This window comes from Triturus cristatus, chromosome 5_2 (assembly GCF_964204655.1).
Source record: "Triturus cristatus chromosome 5_2, aTriCri1.1, whole genome shotgun sequence".
Taxonomy (NCBI): Eukaryota; Metazoa; Chordata; class Amphibia; order Caudata; family Salamandridae; genus Triturus; species Triturus cristatus.
The window spans coordinates 7,030,955-7,045,781 of NC_140588.1; the positions used below are offsets into that span (position 1 = coordinate 7,030,955).

At 42.3% G+C, this 14,827-nt stretch overlaps 1 protein-coding gene across 1 annotated transcript in view; it reads left to right on the forward strand.

Moving 5' to 3' along the window:
* DNAH5 (dynein axonemal heavy chain 5) overlaps positions 1 to 14,827 on the forward strand; it is a 5,853,083-nt gene that overhangs the window by 861,948 nt on the left and 4,976,308 nt on the right. The window contains exon 10 of the mRNA XM_085606747.1: positions 2,971 to 3,093. Coding sequence (XP_085462873.1) covers positions 2,971 to 3,093 — 123 coding nt within the window. The remainder of the gene's footprint in view (positions 1 to 2,970; positions 3,094 to 14,827) is intronic.

Consider the following 14,827-nt stretch of genomic DNA (forward strand, 5'->3'; position numbering starts at 1 on the left):
CGTGAAGTGGGCGTGCACGCCACGAATGGCGTAAAGTAACTTAGCATTTAAAAAACCGTACAAATTCACTGAAAAAACCATAGGTTTCACACACGTTATAGTTAGGAATTAGCATTTAAAAAACCTTGCAAATTCACTGAAAAAACCATAGGTTTCAGACATGTTATAGTTAGCGGAAATTTTACTGATAAAAAACCAATGAAATTCCCCCGTTATAGTTAGTGCAGGCAACTATAACTCACGCGACCGCAATCTTCTGCTGATGACATATGTGTCTTTATGAAAAAAATATATTTCTAATATATGTATAGCTAAAAATTTATGGAAGAAGACATGGGCAAATAAGTGTCTAAATACAGTATTAGCATCAGCAGAGGATTGCGGTCGCGTGAGTTATAGTTGCCTGCACTAACTATAACGGGGGAATTTCATTGGTTTTTTATCAGTAAAATTTCCGCTAACTATAACATGTCTGAAACCTATGGTTTTTTCAGTGAATATATATATATATATATATTATCTACTGGCGGTCGCCAGTAGATAGTTATAGTTAGGACCCTGTTTCCATAGGAAATCCGCAACATTCTATTTGGAATAACTTTGGCGCCGGTCGACGAATCCTCGCGAAATTTTCAAAATAGGTGGGGCGCTACGCTCCGCTCCTACCCTGAAAGTCTCGGGGGGATTCGTCAAGCGGGGGCTGAGAAAAAAGGGGGGTCCCAAAACGCGTTTTTCCCATGCATTTTTCCATAGGACCATTTAGACACAGCTACAGCCCGAACGGCCGAACAGAGTTACTTGAAATTTGGCAGAGAGGTAGTCCTCAGGTCAAGGAAGTGCCTTTTGTAGGTCTGGTGTAAATCTGTTCAGTAGATCCTGAGAAAATAGCATTTAAATCAATATATATATCTGAGCCAGCTTACGGTGCGCTTACCGTGCGCTTACGGTAAGCTTACCGTACGCGTACGGTGACGTGCGCGAGCGCGATTCTGATTGGCTGTTAGATCTTAGTAAACATTCGAATCGGTCGAAACCAGGAAGCGGCAGCCGCCATTTTCTCTCTCGCACTCTGAGGGGGGGAGGAAAAACAAAGGCAAAAAACATGTAAAGGGGTTGTTGTGACAGGTCCTAACCACCTAGCCTTGATGATGGTGTCCCCAAAGAACCCCCAAGGCCAAAAAGTCAAATTTTTTTTTTTTGAAAAATCGCCGACGGTAAAAAAAAATCAAAAAAAAAAAATCATCCATACTCTCCCCACCCCGTGTGCAAATGGTGCCTTAAGGGCACCATTTGTGCATTGCATATCTAAGACCAACAAATTTAAAAGATAACCTTTCACAACGAAGCGCATAATATGTCCTCCATGTGCGCACGGTGCGCGAAGCGCATCGTGCGTACATGGCCCATCCAGCGTAACGTGGGCACGCGGTGCGCGTAGCGCACCGCTTGCCCACCGTGCGTGCACGGCACTAACTCCGTAAAGTGGGCGCGCGGTGCGCGAAGCGCACCGCGTGCTTACTGTGCGTGCACGGTGCGCGCACGGAACGAACTGCGTTAAGTGGGCGCGCACGCCACGAATGGCGTAAAGTAACTTAGCATTTAAAAAAACGTACAAATTCACCGAAAAAACCATAGGTTTCACACACGTTATAGTTAGGAATTAGCATTTAAAAAACCTTGCAAATTCACTGAAAAAACCATAGGTTTCACACATGTTATAGTTAGCTGGACATTTTACTGATAAAAAAACCAATGAAATTCCCCCGTTATAGTTAGTGCAGGCAACTATAACTCACGCGACCGCAATCCTCTGCTGATGACATATGTGTCTTTATGAAAAAAAAATATTTGTAATATATGTATAGCTAAAATTTAATGGAAGAAGACATGGGCAAATAAGTGTCTAAATACAGTATTAGCATCAGCAGAGGATTGCGGTCGCGTGAGTTATAGTTGCCTGCACTAACTATAACGGGGGAATTTCATTGGTTTTTTTATCAGTAAAATGTCCAGCTAACTACAACATGTGTGAAACCTATGGTTTTTTCAGTGAATATATATATATATATATATATATATATATATATATATATATATATATATATATATGTATATATATGTATATATATATATATATATATGAAGAAACCACAGTCCTGAAGCAATATTCTCATGCAGAATCAGGTACAGACCACAGCGTATCATAGGATTATTTGTGCTTTATTGCAATATCCCACAGCATGACGCATTTCGACTAGGTCACCCCAGTGAAGTATATTTACTTCAGGACAGGGGACTAAACCCCCGAGTCTTGTAATGGCTACAAGCAACATTTTTCTCATGTTGCTGGAAGGAAATCCGAGCACTTGCTCCCCCCAGGTGTCCCAAGGGGGAAAGAAAAGCTCCCTAGACCAATCAGAATGCTCTTCTTTTTTTTTAAAAGATTGGGCTCGAGGGACTTTCGCAAGAGTCTCTCGGACCCAACTGTCCAGATATACAATTACTTTTTAACATTAATCACCTAAAAAGTACTGAACAGATCTACACCAAAGCACAAGAAGCACAATCTGTGGGCCAAGATCTAGCTTTCTGCCAAATTCGATGTAATTCCGTTCAGCAGTTTTTGCGGTACTTCTTCTTAAAGAAGTCTATGGAAAATGCATTGGGATTTTGCTGTAAGGGAAACCCCTTCTCTCGCCCCCTGCTTGACAGATCACCTCGAAACTTTCCAATCACAAACTAGGCAAAAAAGGACTATTTTGGAAAGTTTTGTGACAATCCGTGAAATGTAGCCAAAGTTATTAGCAAATCTAAAAAGGCATTATCTATGGAAAAGCAATCTTAACTATACCATCTGGTCTCTCTCTCTCTCTCTCTCTCTCTCTCTCTCACTCACTCACTCACTCACTCACTCACTCACTCACTCACTCACTCACTCTTGATTTATATGCTTTTTTTTTCTAACCATAGGTAACAAATCAGATGATCACTGCATGCAAATCATATATAACAAACAATAAAACTGCAACCATCTGGGACCAGCCACAGGATATAGTTACGGAAAAGCTGAAATCTGCCATCAAGCTAAACCAGGTAATACGCCACAGTGCAAAAAAGCCTTGGATTGGATCCTGTATATTTTTATTGATATTTTATTTATGTCCCATTGATACAGCTATGAGAGGCATTTGCAAACAAAATCCTCCAGTCTGACTGGTCATACAATATATGGTGTAATGCTCTCATACAACTTTTGTCCCATTTGTTGCATCAAGTTTCAAATGTATATTTGTATTTCAATATTTCTGCTAAGGTCATTTTATATTTTATGATTTCTCACCTTGATCTTGGGAGAACTGAGGACAAATTTGCACTGCTCTGGTGGTATCGCAATCAGCAAAACTCATGTTCGTATTTGTATTTGTATTGCACTAAAACCAGGCCCATCAGATGGGTCAATATTCCCCAGACCTCATGATTTTTGAGCTGCTTCACACTCGTGCTGCAACATATTATTTGTATAGCTTTTAAAGCAAAAGTACCCTCTTTATTAATAATGGCTCAGCTAGCATGGCTAATTCCACAACATAGCGCTGGATGCTGATCTACCATATTTTCTTTTTCCCTAGAGGACACATTTTTTAAAATTAAAAAAGAGGCCTTTGTACTCCTTTGAAGGTACCTGCTAAAATGTGATGGTGCATGCCTGGAACAAACATCTGACAAGCCTGACTAAAACGTACCATTACTTACCATTGGCTAGCTTCCACATCATTCTTGTCTCCCTGCTTGCTTTTGATTGGTCAGCACATCCTACTCCTTCCTGTTTTCTCCGGGGCTTCAGTGTTGTCCCTGCTGTGGAGCATGGACCTAGTACAGCTTCTGGTCTGCAGCCAGAATCCTTACACAGGCCGCAGGCTCCTGCAGGTACTTTTTAAATGCACTCTAGAAGCATTCATGTGTTGCCAGTCTCTCCCTTTTCCCACCATCTGTGCTCTTGCACCCCACTCTCCTCTTACCGCTCTCCATTGACTTGCTGCTTCCTCCCTCCCCTCCCACACCTCCCTCTTGTCGCTTGCTCCCACCCTTACGGTTTACGCTGGCCACATCATAGTACTTTTTTTCTTTACTTTAAGCCATGCATTACTTAAAGGAAAGAAAAACAAAAGCGCTAAAACAGTCAGTGCTGGCCACATCATAGTGCTTTTTTTTCTTCATGGCAGAAATTAATTGTTAAATCTCAAAGCAGGAATGCATTAGACTCTGCATGAGGCTGAAATCCTTATGAAGCACATAACCTGCGCTGAGGGAAAAGTCCACAAAATTAACAGGGCTGCAGAACAAAGATCTTCCAACAAAAGCTCACCATTTTCCCCTTTTTTCTGTAAGAATCCAGGGCCTCGGATTAATACTTTACAGCTAAAACTGAATAGGATGTGTTATCAACCAATGATGAAGATATCCGGGGTGTGATGATTTGTAATACATGTAATGTGCAAAAGAACAAGGCCTTTTTTCTTTCTCTGTCGACAGGCCTGGTTCCATTGATTTGGGTTAGCCATGAAGAAGAATGGTTGGGCCATAAAGTCTTGTACGGGTGTGAGCTGCATACGGTACCTACTCTGGGTTCTGTCTACTAGCTAACACTGTATATTTCTAGAGGTATAAACGTATGGGCTTTATATTTTCTGCTCTCACCACCTCACCCTCCTTTATCCCTTCATGGCCCGTACAAGGCCACAAGGCAAACTCCTCCAAACCCCACACCGCCACCCCCAGCAAACACAACACCAGCAGTACTCTTCAGCTATGCCCAGCAACTTCACTTTAAACTCACAGCGCCTGTCCCACCACTGGTGTACCCACAAAGCTCCATCCGCTTCGCTCCTCCCATGCAATACCATAAATGTTTTATTTACACTTGTCTTCCTTACAATTAACTGACATCTTATCTTTAATCACACTGTACCCACAAGCTATTTGTCCAGTGTTTATGATACTGCTGCAGGCTGCTGTTAAACTCCCATCTGATCTCGGCGCTATCCTGCAAACCGACTTGACTGGTATGAACTCAGTTTATGTGTTGAGTCATGTTGCACATCCTAAAGTTCTTACACTTTGCTCCTCCGTAGCGTGCGTAAAGCTTAACCCGCTAGTATGTGTCCCTTCTGCATACTCATCTCCTTTTTTTTTTGTCAAAGTTCTTTTTATTGCAATTTGCACAACTTTCATCTCATACAGGCAAGACCTGTGAACCAGCAATACATCATGGGATACTATTTCCTGATACAGTTTCATACTAAGTAGCGCTGGTCACAGTCCGCAAATCTCTTACAGATGCAACTTTAAACAGGCATGAAAAAAACGCTCCCCCCGCCCTCCCTCCTTCCATCATTAAACTAAATAGGTGTAAAGAAAATAGAAAATAACGGAACTCAATCGGAATATCTGATGCTGGCTAATGTTATCCATAGGTGTGCGAACTTGAAGGGCAGCTTGAGGCCGGAGGTAAGTTCCAGACATCCCACTTGTTTCAGGGGAAAACTGTTAAATTTGGAAGAGGTGTAGTGCCCTTGTTCTGGACTGACATGCCAACAGCGGTAAATCCCTCGAGAGATATCTGGCTAGGGCCCCTCAGGTATATTCAAAGTTTTTAATGTCATCCGGAAAGATGTCGCTCAACCGCTCCATAGTGAGTACTTGCCAGAGACGGGCGTGCCACTCAGTGATGGACGGTGCCTCTGGCTTCTTCAAGGCTGCCGCCACCGCCATTTTTGCTGCCCCCAGACATAGCCACATAATACATTTCTCCGCATTTGCCTGGTACTTTGAAGGTTCTGTCCTTAGCCCTAATAGCACAAAGGACACCGTGTCAGTTATTGGGTAGCCCAGGACCGATTTTATTTGGGCTAAGATTTCAGACTAAAACGGGCTAATGTTCGGGCAGTCCCACCAAATATGCCGGAAGTCGCCCAATAGTCTGCAGCCCCTCCAGCATAGATCTGATGTGTCTGGATAAAAAAAATTCAACTTCGTGGGATATAAGCACCAGTCGTATAATATTTTTAGTGTGCCTCTCTAAGACTAAGGGAATGGTTATGTTTGTGTATGTCCCTCCATAGTGATTGCCAGTTATGGTCAGATATCGTGACCCTGGGTTCGTTCCCAGAAGGCCATATGTCGCTGGGGCTGGCCAGGTGTTGTGCATAGAAGCAGAGAACATAGGGAGGCGATAATGCCCTTGATACCTTGGGTCCTCTTCACAAAGGTTTCTAGTGGGGTGAGATCCCTCATGCTAGCTTCCCTCGCCTCTGACTGCAGCGCCCACTGTCGTAGTTGTTGGTAGTGTAAAAATTCCTCAAATTAAAATCTCACTGGCAGTGTTCAAAGGTGAGAATTTCAGTATTATGGAATAGATGTTATAGAGTCTGACAGCCCCCCTTCCTCCAGACATCAAAGGGTCCGGGTGCAGTCCTGGTAGGAACGCTGGGTTATAGTGATTCAGGGGTAAAGGAGAGGGAAATTATGTCCAATGTGATTTCTTGAGCACCTCATTCCAAACCTTTAGGACTGTACTAGTCGGAGTACTAACATATGCATTAGCGGGACGGTCCGTTATGGGTTTCCACAGTAAGTCCCAAATGACTCTACCCGTGATTGCACTGTCCATGTGTAGCCAGTGCTTGTCCGATCCCCTTTGTGACCACTCCATAATGACCCTTAGCTGCGGTGCCTTTTAGTATAGATTAAAGTCTGGGAGCCCTAGACCACCCTCCGTTCTGAGTCGCCCTAGAAGCTTAAAATGGAGTCACACCCATTTATTTTGCCATTTGAACCTATTGACGATGGTTTTGAGTTTATCCAGAAATCCTGCTTCAGGGCCAACCAGCAAAGATAGAGTGGGGCCCATCTCTTTAAATCTAGAGTTAGTGTTTGTAACAAGGGTGTATAATTGGCTTGGAACAATAGGGAGAGTCTTGGTGTCAATTTAATACCTAGATATGTGAGGTTTTTCTTTGCCCACCGAAAGGGCGAGTAATGAATGAGTACCTCCATCCTACTGTCCAGGCGGGTTAGATTTAAGATAGAAGATTTGGAGAGATTAATACGGAAACCTGCCACTTTTTCAAAGAGACTTAATTTGTTTTAGAGGTTAGGCAGGGAGCCCTGTGGGTCTGTGAGGGGGAGTAGGATATTGTCTGAGAATAAGGAAATGTTATGCTCTTTCCTACCGAAGTTTATCTCTTTGATCGCCTGATTGGCTCTAATCGCTGCTGCAAGCGGTTCGATACTCAGGGCGAAAAGAAGGGGCGAGAGCAGACACCTCTGTCTCGTCCCCCTTTCCAATTGGAATGGTTTCGCACTAGCGCCATTCACAAGGAGCTAGGGGCGTCATAATTTGCTCGGATCATAGCGATAAATGTATCGCCAAAGCGCTTGATCGTTGCAAATAGAAAATGCCTAGTCGACCAGGCCAAATGCTTTTTCCGTGTCGAGACCGCGCAGAACTGCTGGTATTTTTTTTAGTCTTTTTTTGATGAGGTGGAGAACTCGTCTAACGTTATCGTGAGTCTGTCGTCCCTTTATGAACCCCGATTGGTCAGGATGAATTAGCTCAGGCATTAGATCTTCTAGGCGTGCCACTATTATTTTTGAGTATATTTTGGTGTCCAGATTAAGAAGTGCTATAGGGCGTTAGGAGCTGCACAGCTGTGGGTCTTTCCCAGCTTTAGGAATTTCTATCGTAAGTGCTTCACTCATTGGGGTCGTGACCTTTCCTAGTGTGGCAATGTGATTAAATAATGCTGTCTTATGCTGTGTCAGGTCTGTGCTAAATGCTTTGTGAAAACGTGCCGTCAGCCCATCCGAACCTGACTATTTAAAAGTTTTAGGGAGCCTATTGCCAACTGACCCTCTTTCTCACTGATGGGTTCTGCCAGCCTGTAATTTTGTTCAGGCGTTAATTTAGTTCCGCCTTGTATAGGGATTGATAAAATTGCCCGAAAACGTCTGCTTTTTGATGCTCTGCTGTTTCTAAAGAGCCTGTGCAGTTCTGTATTTCACTGACATATTCTTTGTCTCTCTTGATTCTGAGCTGTTGCGCCAGGTTTTCCCCACCTTGTTACCTTGTGTGTATGATGTTTGTTTCAGCCTGAGTAACGTCAGTTCGGCCCGATTTGCATAGATTGCATTAAATTTGCCCTTGGCTGTGGTAACTTTGCGCGAGAGGGTGGTGTGGGCACTAAATGCTCCAGAGATTGGATTGTTTTGTCAGTTCAAATGGCACTTAAGACTAGTGCGAAAGAGCTTAAAGAGATTAAAGCACTTTAAGAGGAAATTGGAGGTGATCAGACGATTACTGATGCTAAATCTCTTTTAGAATCAATTGAGAAAACAATTGCAGATTCCAAAGTACACACTACGAATCAATCTTCCATTTCACAGTGATAATCAACTGTTGGTATCTTTTGATATCGAAAGCCTTTATACCAACATACCGCAAGACGAGGCCTTACTCCTGCTTGAGATGGTCTTGAATAAAAGGGAACGACCACATCAAGGACCAACTGAGTTCATCACATCTTTGGCTACCCTATGCCTGAAAAACATTTTTTTTAAATTAAAAGATGACTTATTCTTGCAGGTCAAGGGAGTAGCTATGGGGTGTTGTTTCGCCCCAGAGATAACCAATTTGGTGATGGATTGCTTCGAAGATCAATATATCTTCAATGAATCGAGTGATTTTAAATCAAACATCCATCATTGGATGAGATATATTGATGATATTGTAATGATATGGGAAGGGGATCTGAATACCTTGAAACCTTTCCATGGTTGGCTTAATACAAGGGCACAGAATCTGAGATTCACCATTACGTAAAGTAAGGAAAAGATTCCAGATGTCTGGATCATGAACAAGGGAGGGAAATTAGAGGTGAGCCTCTTTACTAAACCAGCAGTTTGGAACACACTCCTCCACTTTACAAGTGGACACTCTAGGAGTCTTAAAGAAAATCTGCCCTACGGGCAATTTCTTAGGATTAGGCGAAATTGCACCAACAAAAGTGACTATTTCCAAAATGCTGAAACCCTACAAGGGAAGTTATTGGAGATTGGCTACCCCAAGAAACTGGTAAAAGCAGCCTTAAAACAAGCCTGTTTTACCCCGCGATAAGAATTGTTGATCCCCAAATAATCTTAAAAAACAGGAGACTAGTACAACATTTAGGCATCCAAAGACCTTTATTTGCCTTTAAGAAAGGAAAAAATATAAGACAATATCTGGTAAAAGCAGCATGACCTCAGGCTACAAAGAAGGATTTAAGAGGGATGTTAGGTCTCCCACCAGCAGTGGGACATTTCAGATGTAACAATTCTGTAGCATGTAACATGACAAAAGATTTTAAATTTGTGATGATAAACGGACAAAAACATGTGCAGCTGGATTTTTCTATCTGCAACACAAAAAAAGTTGTCTATTGCGTAATGTGTCCATGCGGAAAGACATATATAGGCCAAACCTCACAACCAGTTAAAATGCACATATTACAACACAAATCCAGGGTGAAATGCAGGATTCAGGGCGCCCTCTTGGTTGAACATTACGTGGCATGCAACCATACAGAAGATTAGATGCCTTGGTCTGTTCTACTGGTGGTCAAGTGCTGTAATAGTGCTGGTTTACAATTCCTACTTACTAGAAAAGAGGCGATGATGATTGAGAAATATAAGACAGCGACCCACGGTCTCAATGACCATGATGAGATCTGGGCATTGATTTAGTGAATCTAGTTGACACAACAGAGATCAATTCGCTATTAAGAAATAGATTACTTTATCTGGTTTGTGATAGTTGATAAGATGAAGTTGTATAATGTACATGATCCTAGATTGTTTGTACCAGTTGTGTATACACTGGTATGAGTACAACTCCTATGTGATGACTTTCTTGGTATATGACTATTTACTTAGTTGCCAATCTGTCTCATATATTGAAACTACGCATTGAATATACAAACCTGTAGTGCGCTCTATAGTTCTGTGATGATTCCCCCGAAGTGTAGCATTCTTAATAAGTTACAAGGTTGTCCTGCACATGGGATGAAGGTTTCTATCTTTTTCTTGTTTCTTTAGTTTACATAACCATTTGTAGACTTTTACTGTACATTGGGTATTGACCTTTATATAAATAAATACACATATTTTTTTTTTGTCTTTTTACAATAGACTTTTTAGCTTGCCCTGCACCTTGGTGTAAGGTTGTTATTGCACATTTAGCCTAATGCTTGTTTTCACGTGGCAATAGGACCCGCTTGAGCGCGATCTAACACGTATCCCGAGCTGAAGCATTTCTTTCAGTTCTACTAATTCAAAAACAGAGAGATATCTCTGGCCGTTGCATTAAAGAGCGTCAAGCACAAAATAACAGGTCCAAACTTAATCCCTTGGCTAGAAGTATTACAAGCAAGATTACTACCGTCGATAACTCATGGCAGTGAATGTATGAGAGGGAGAGATGAGACCACCTTGGATAAAGTGGTGTCCAAAGGAATGCGAATAATATTTAACCTCCCACAGTACACTTCGCCAGCGCAACTAAGGCTTGAGTTCGTCCTCCAAAAACAACAAATAGCACGCAAGGGTGCCTGCACCAAATGTTGGGAGCTGAGACAGGTACTTTGAATTCATATTTATGGAAAGAGCTGGAAAGGAATAAATACTGCCCAGCAATGGTCTATCTCCAAACAGCAATAAGATCTCTTGCATTACAAGACCTCTGGGAAGTGAATGGGACCCACAAATGTTTCAAGCAGCTCGTAAACAAAACAGTGAAGACATTATCTCTGGAAGAAGATAAAGCCACACTCACAAGGAGGGCCCATGGGAGGCTTGTCATCCAGAGTTATACCAGGTCTCTACCACAAGCTTATTTGGGAATAGGATTTTCACGGGCCGTGAAGGAATCTTTCTTGCAATTGAGGATGGGAGCCCTACCAGCAGAAGAACATCTCCCCCCATGGAAACGCTTGGAAATAACAATGAACTGTATCCTTTGCGGTGACCGAAAAGAGGACGTTTTGCATTTACTGTGCAGCTGCAAAGGTCTAGAGAAAGAGCGAAGACTATTATTAAAACAACTCTTGAACCAAAGATGGCTTCGAACACGCTGACAAGCATTAAAAGCCTGTTTTGCAGGTGGAGACATTCAACTAGCTTGTAGATTGGTACGTTTCATGAAAATAGCAAAAACCATGTTAAATCCTTCTGCTAGCACATGAATTGACTAAAAACGCCAAAATTCAAAATGTATTTTCAGATCCATAATCTTTATCTGTTAAGCAGTCGTCTTGTTAGATTTGTTGTGAATTTTTAGGGTACAGCAAGTAGAAAAAGCATAAGTTAATGTTTGTCAATTGGAAACCCTTGGATTTCAAGTTTTTAATCTAGGTGTGCTTAAAGATATTTTATAATTTTCACTTGTAGTAAATAGTATAAACATAAAAGTATAAACACATTGTTACATTTTAAATGGTCTTAAACTAACCTCATTGTAATGAAATGAGTTGTTTTATGCGTTTTTGCAAAGGGGCTTTCTTTTGTACTTTTTTTTCAACTTAATTGCAAAGATTTTTTATTAATCACGCAATAAAGAAATTTCAAACACTAATTCAGTTTGCGCGTGACCCTACCCAGATATTATCCGGTCTACCTCTGGCTGCTTTCTAACGCTGCGGACTCGGCGTTGCGGGGCTCACGACATATGCGGAGTGCCTGAGACATTTAGAGGAGAGTTGGACACACTGGTGAGTGTCTTTTCCGCCCCGTTTTTATTCTATTTACTTTTTGATCATGATGACATGGGCTAGGATAGATTTAAGTAAGCCCTGTCTACCACTTATTGTTTTTTAGCAGTTACCTGCTAAGAAGTGACACCTAAATCAACAGCCCAGAGTATTGTGCATATTTAACAGAATACTAAAGGTATTTTTATCTCGCTCTTGCTCCTGTCTTGGAATTTTCTTTATACGCTGTCTTTTTTTGACCAGTGCCACTCTTGATCTGTATTGTAGAGATGAGACTGGACTGAGAATGCAGTTTGACATAGCATTTCACGGTGCTAGGAGCGGCCGCTTCTATTACATATGTGGTGCCCAGACGATAGTCTCAAGTGAGCGTTTAGTATTTTTATCGACTTAGGGTTTTAGTTGGCCTTTTTTGTTAGTTTCCCACAGCATGAGCCACAAGTGGGGAGTCTAACTTAATATATAAATAGGCGATCTCACGTGTGGTGATGGAATATACTATCCTCCTAGAATACTTTATAATTACACTTTGGGTTCACGTACACGTGTGGAGGCTTTTGTACCATGTTACACTTTCCTTGGATTTTCTTTGGCACTAGATGCACTTTTTGGTGTAAGTGCATGAAAATAAGTCAGATACACAACCTTGTAGCCAGCTATCTTACTGGGGCTATTAGATGTAGAAATCGAATGTAGCTTTGTGAATCCTTCCCCCATTTTTAAGTCTGTTCGATAGTTGGAGATGGGGGTTTTGCTCTTCTTTCTTGAAAACGTAATAATTTTATAATTTTAGGGCTGACATACTTTTTAATATGATTGTTCGCCAATTATTTGTTTAAATTTGTATTTATGAAATATTGTTAATTGTATGTTTGTCTGAATAGATTTTGTAGATTATTTTGATTGTAACTATTTGCCAATGAAATTTTGCCGTATGCTTTGATGGTTTTAATTATTAACCGAATAAAGCTATTGTTGACTGACTGACACAACCTTGTAATTACTTTGGATATTTGTTTCTCCACCTCATATTGTCTTTTGAACCGGGTTAGACTGGGCGCTGTCTTGTGTGCCTTTTTTAGGGCTTGGAGCTCTGCTTCTAAGGAGCGACGTTCCAGGGCCCTTTGCCTGTTTAATTCTGCTTTTGCTGCTATACAATGTCCCCTCAGGACTGCTAAGAAAGCTTCCCACTTATTAGAAGGATTCACGTTCTGAGGGTGGTTTAGTTGAAAGAATTTCTTTATGGTTTAACGGAGATCATCCCAAGCAAATCTATCTCGCAGTAGCGCCTGTGGGAAAGACCAACGTATATGTTTGGGGGAGCGTTCTCACCATTCACAGGACCACGATACCGGTGCATGGTCTGAGATAATGATAGATTTAATGTCGGCGGTGTGTATGTCGCGCTTTAGTGTTCTACTCATAAAAATGTAATCAAGTCTTGAGTAAGTGCGATGAATATGTGAGAAGAAAGTGTGATCTCTTTCTGTTGGGTGAAGCTCTCTCCATATGTTAATTAAACCCAAATCCTTTATTGCGTTTCTGACGGTTTTGGAGAAGCTGGCTGTCTGGGCTCTGTGAGATTAAGTAGTGTCCATCCCCGAGTGCCAGGTAAGATTGAAGTCTCCCATTAGATGTACCTCCCCTTCAGCGAAGTCTCCCAACATTGTTAGTGTTTTCATTATAAAAGGGAGCTGGTTAGTATTTGGAGCATAAATTGCTGCCGCTGTACAAATTTTCCCCCGCAGGCACCCCTTTACTATCTCTATTCTACCCTCTTTGTCTGTTTTGGAGCCTTCTAATTGAAATGTCAGTGACGAGTGAAACAGTAATGCGTCCCTGTTGTGCTTGGTGGAGTTGAACGATTGGAATATTAGACGGTAGCTTTTATGCTTGAGTCTATGAGCATCTGATTATTTGAGGTGTGTCTCCTGTAGGGCGACTATATCGTAGTGACCATCATATAGGTATTTCCAATTTTTTGTGTGTTTAGCCGGCATGTTTAACCCACGTACTTTCCACGTTAGAGCCTGAAGTGCCATTTCCCAGATTGTAGCTGAGCCTCTGAAGTGCGCACTTAAGGGGTAATATTCAGTGTAGTTGCCCCTCCGACCCCCTCTCCCCCCAACCGCTCCCCTCCAGGCAACACCTCTCAACACGGTCCTTTGTCTATCCATTGATATCTGAGTCTTTCTGTCTGAAGAGTACCTAAAAAAAAGGAAAAAGAAGAAACACCGCCTAATCCCAATCCCTAGTTTTAAACCTTCCGGAACAACTGTTCCCAATATGAACCCTGTCCTATTGTTCATTGATGTCATATGGGGCGGATGATCCATCATCGCTGCCTTGGCTTCAATTTCACTTTTATTACACGAGTCAAGACACTGCTGTTGTATTTCTTGAGATCACCTTATTTTAGGAATCGCTCTACAGTCCCTTTATAGCTGATAACTGCTTTACCCTATTGTGAACATCCTGCTCTTTGATAGAACGAATGTTGCCGCCTCTGCTGTTTGGGTGGTCTTTGAGTGAGCCATGGGGAGGTGTCGGTGTTTCCTCCAGTTTCGTTCCTCGCTAATTCGGGTATGTCTGTGGCTTGTCCATTCTCCATTGTGTCTACGCCTGCGTCCCTCTTTCTGAGCCTAAACAAGCTCCTGGGACCACTTCTCCCAGGACCAATAATTACAAGGGAGGGGGCACACAGCCCCCATCCCTGAGACTCGAAAGGCCCCCGGGACCCCATCCCCCGGAGACATCTCCTTATTGTGTCCTGGGAAGTCCACCCCGGGGATATAGTTTCTCTGTCCGCAAGACACCTGCCGGAGATGCAAACATCTCCCCTTTTCAATGGTACCTTTTCCATCTGAATCCCTGCTTGGGGGTCACCTCAGGAGGGCCATCCCCAAGCAGGGATCCTTCCACTAGACACCAGGGATAATTTTTAAGGAGGGGTGCAGCCTTCCTAGCAATGGGTTAATGCTCCCTCCTTCGCTCTGCCCCAAACGTCTTTCTGCCCCCTGGGG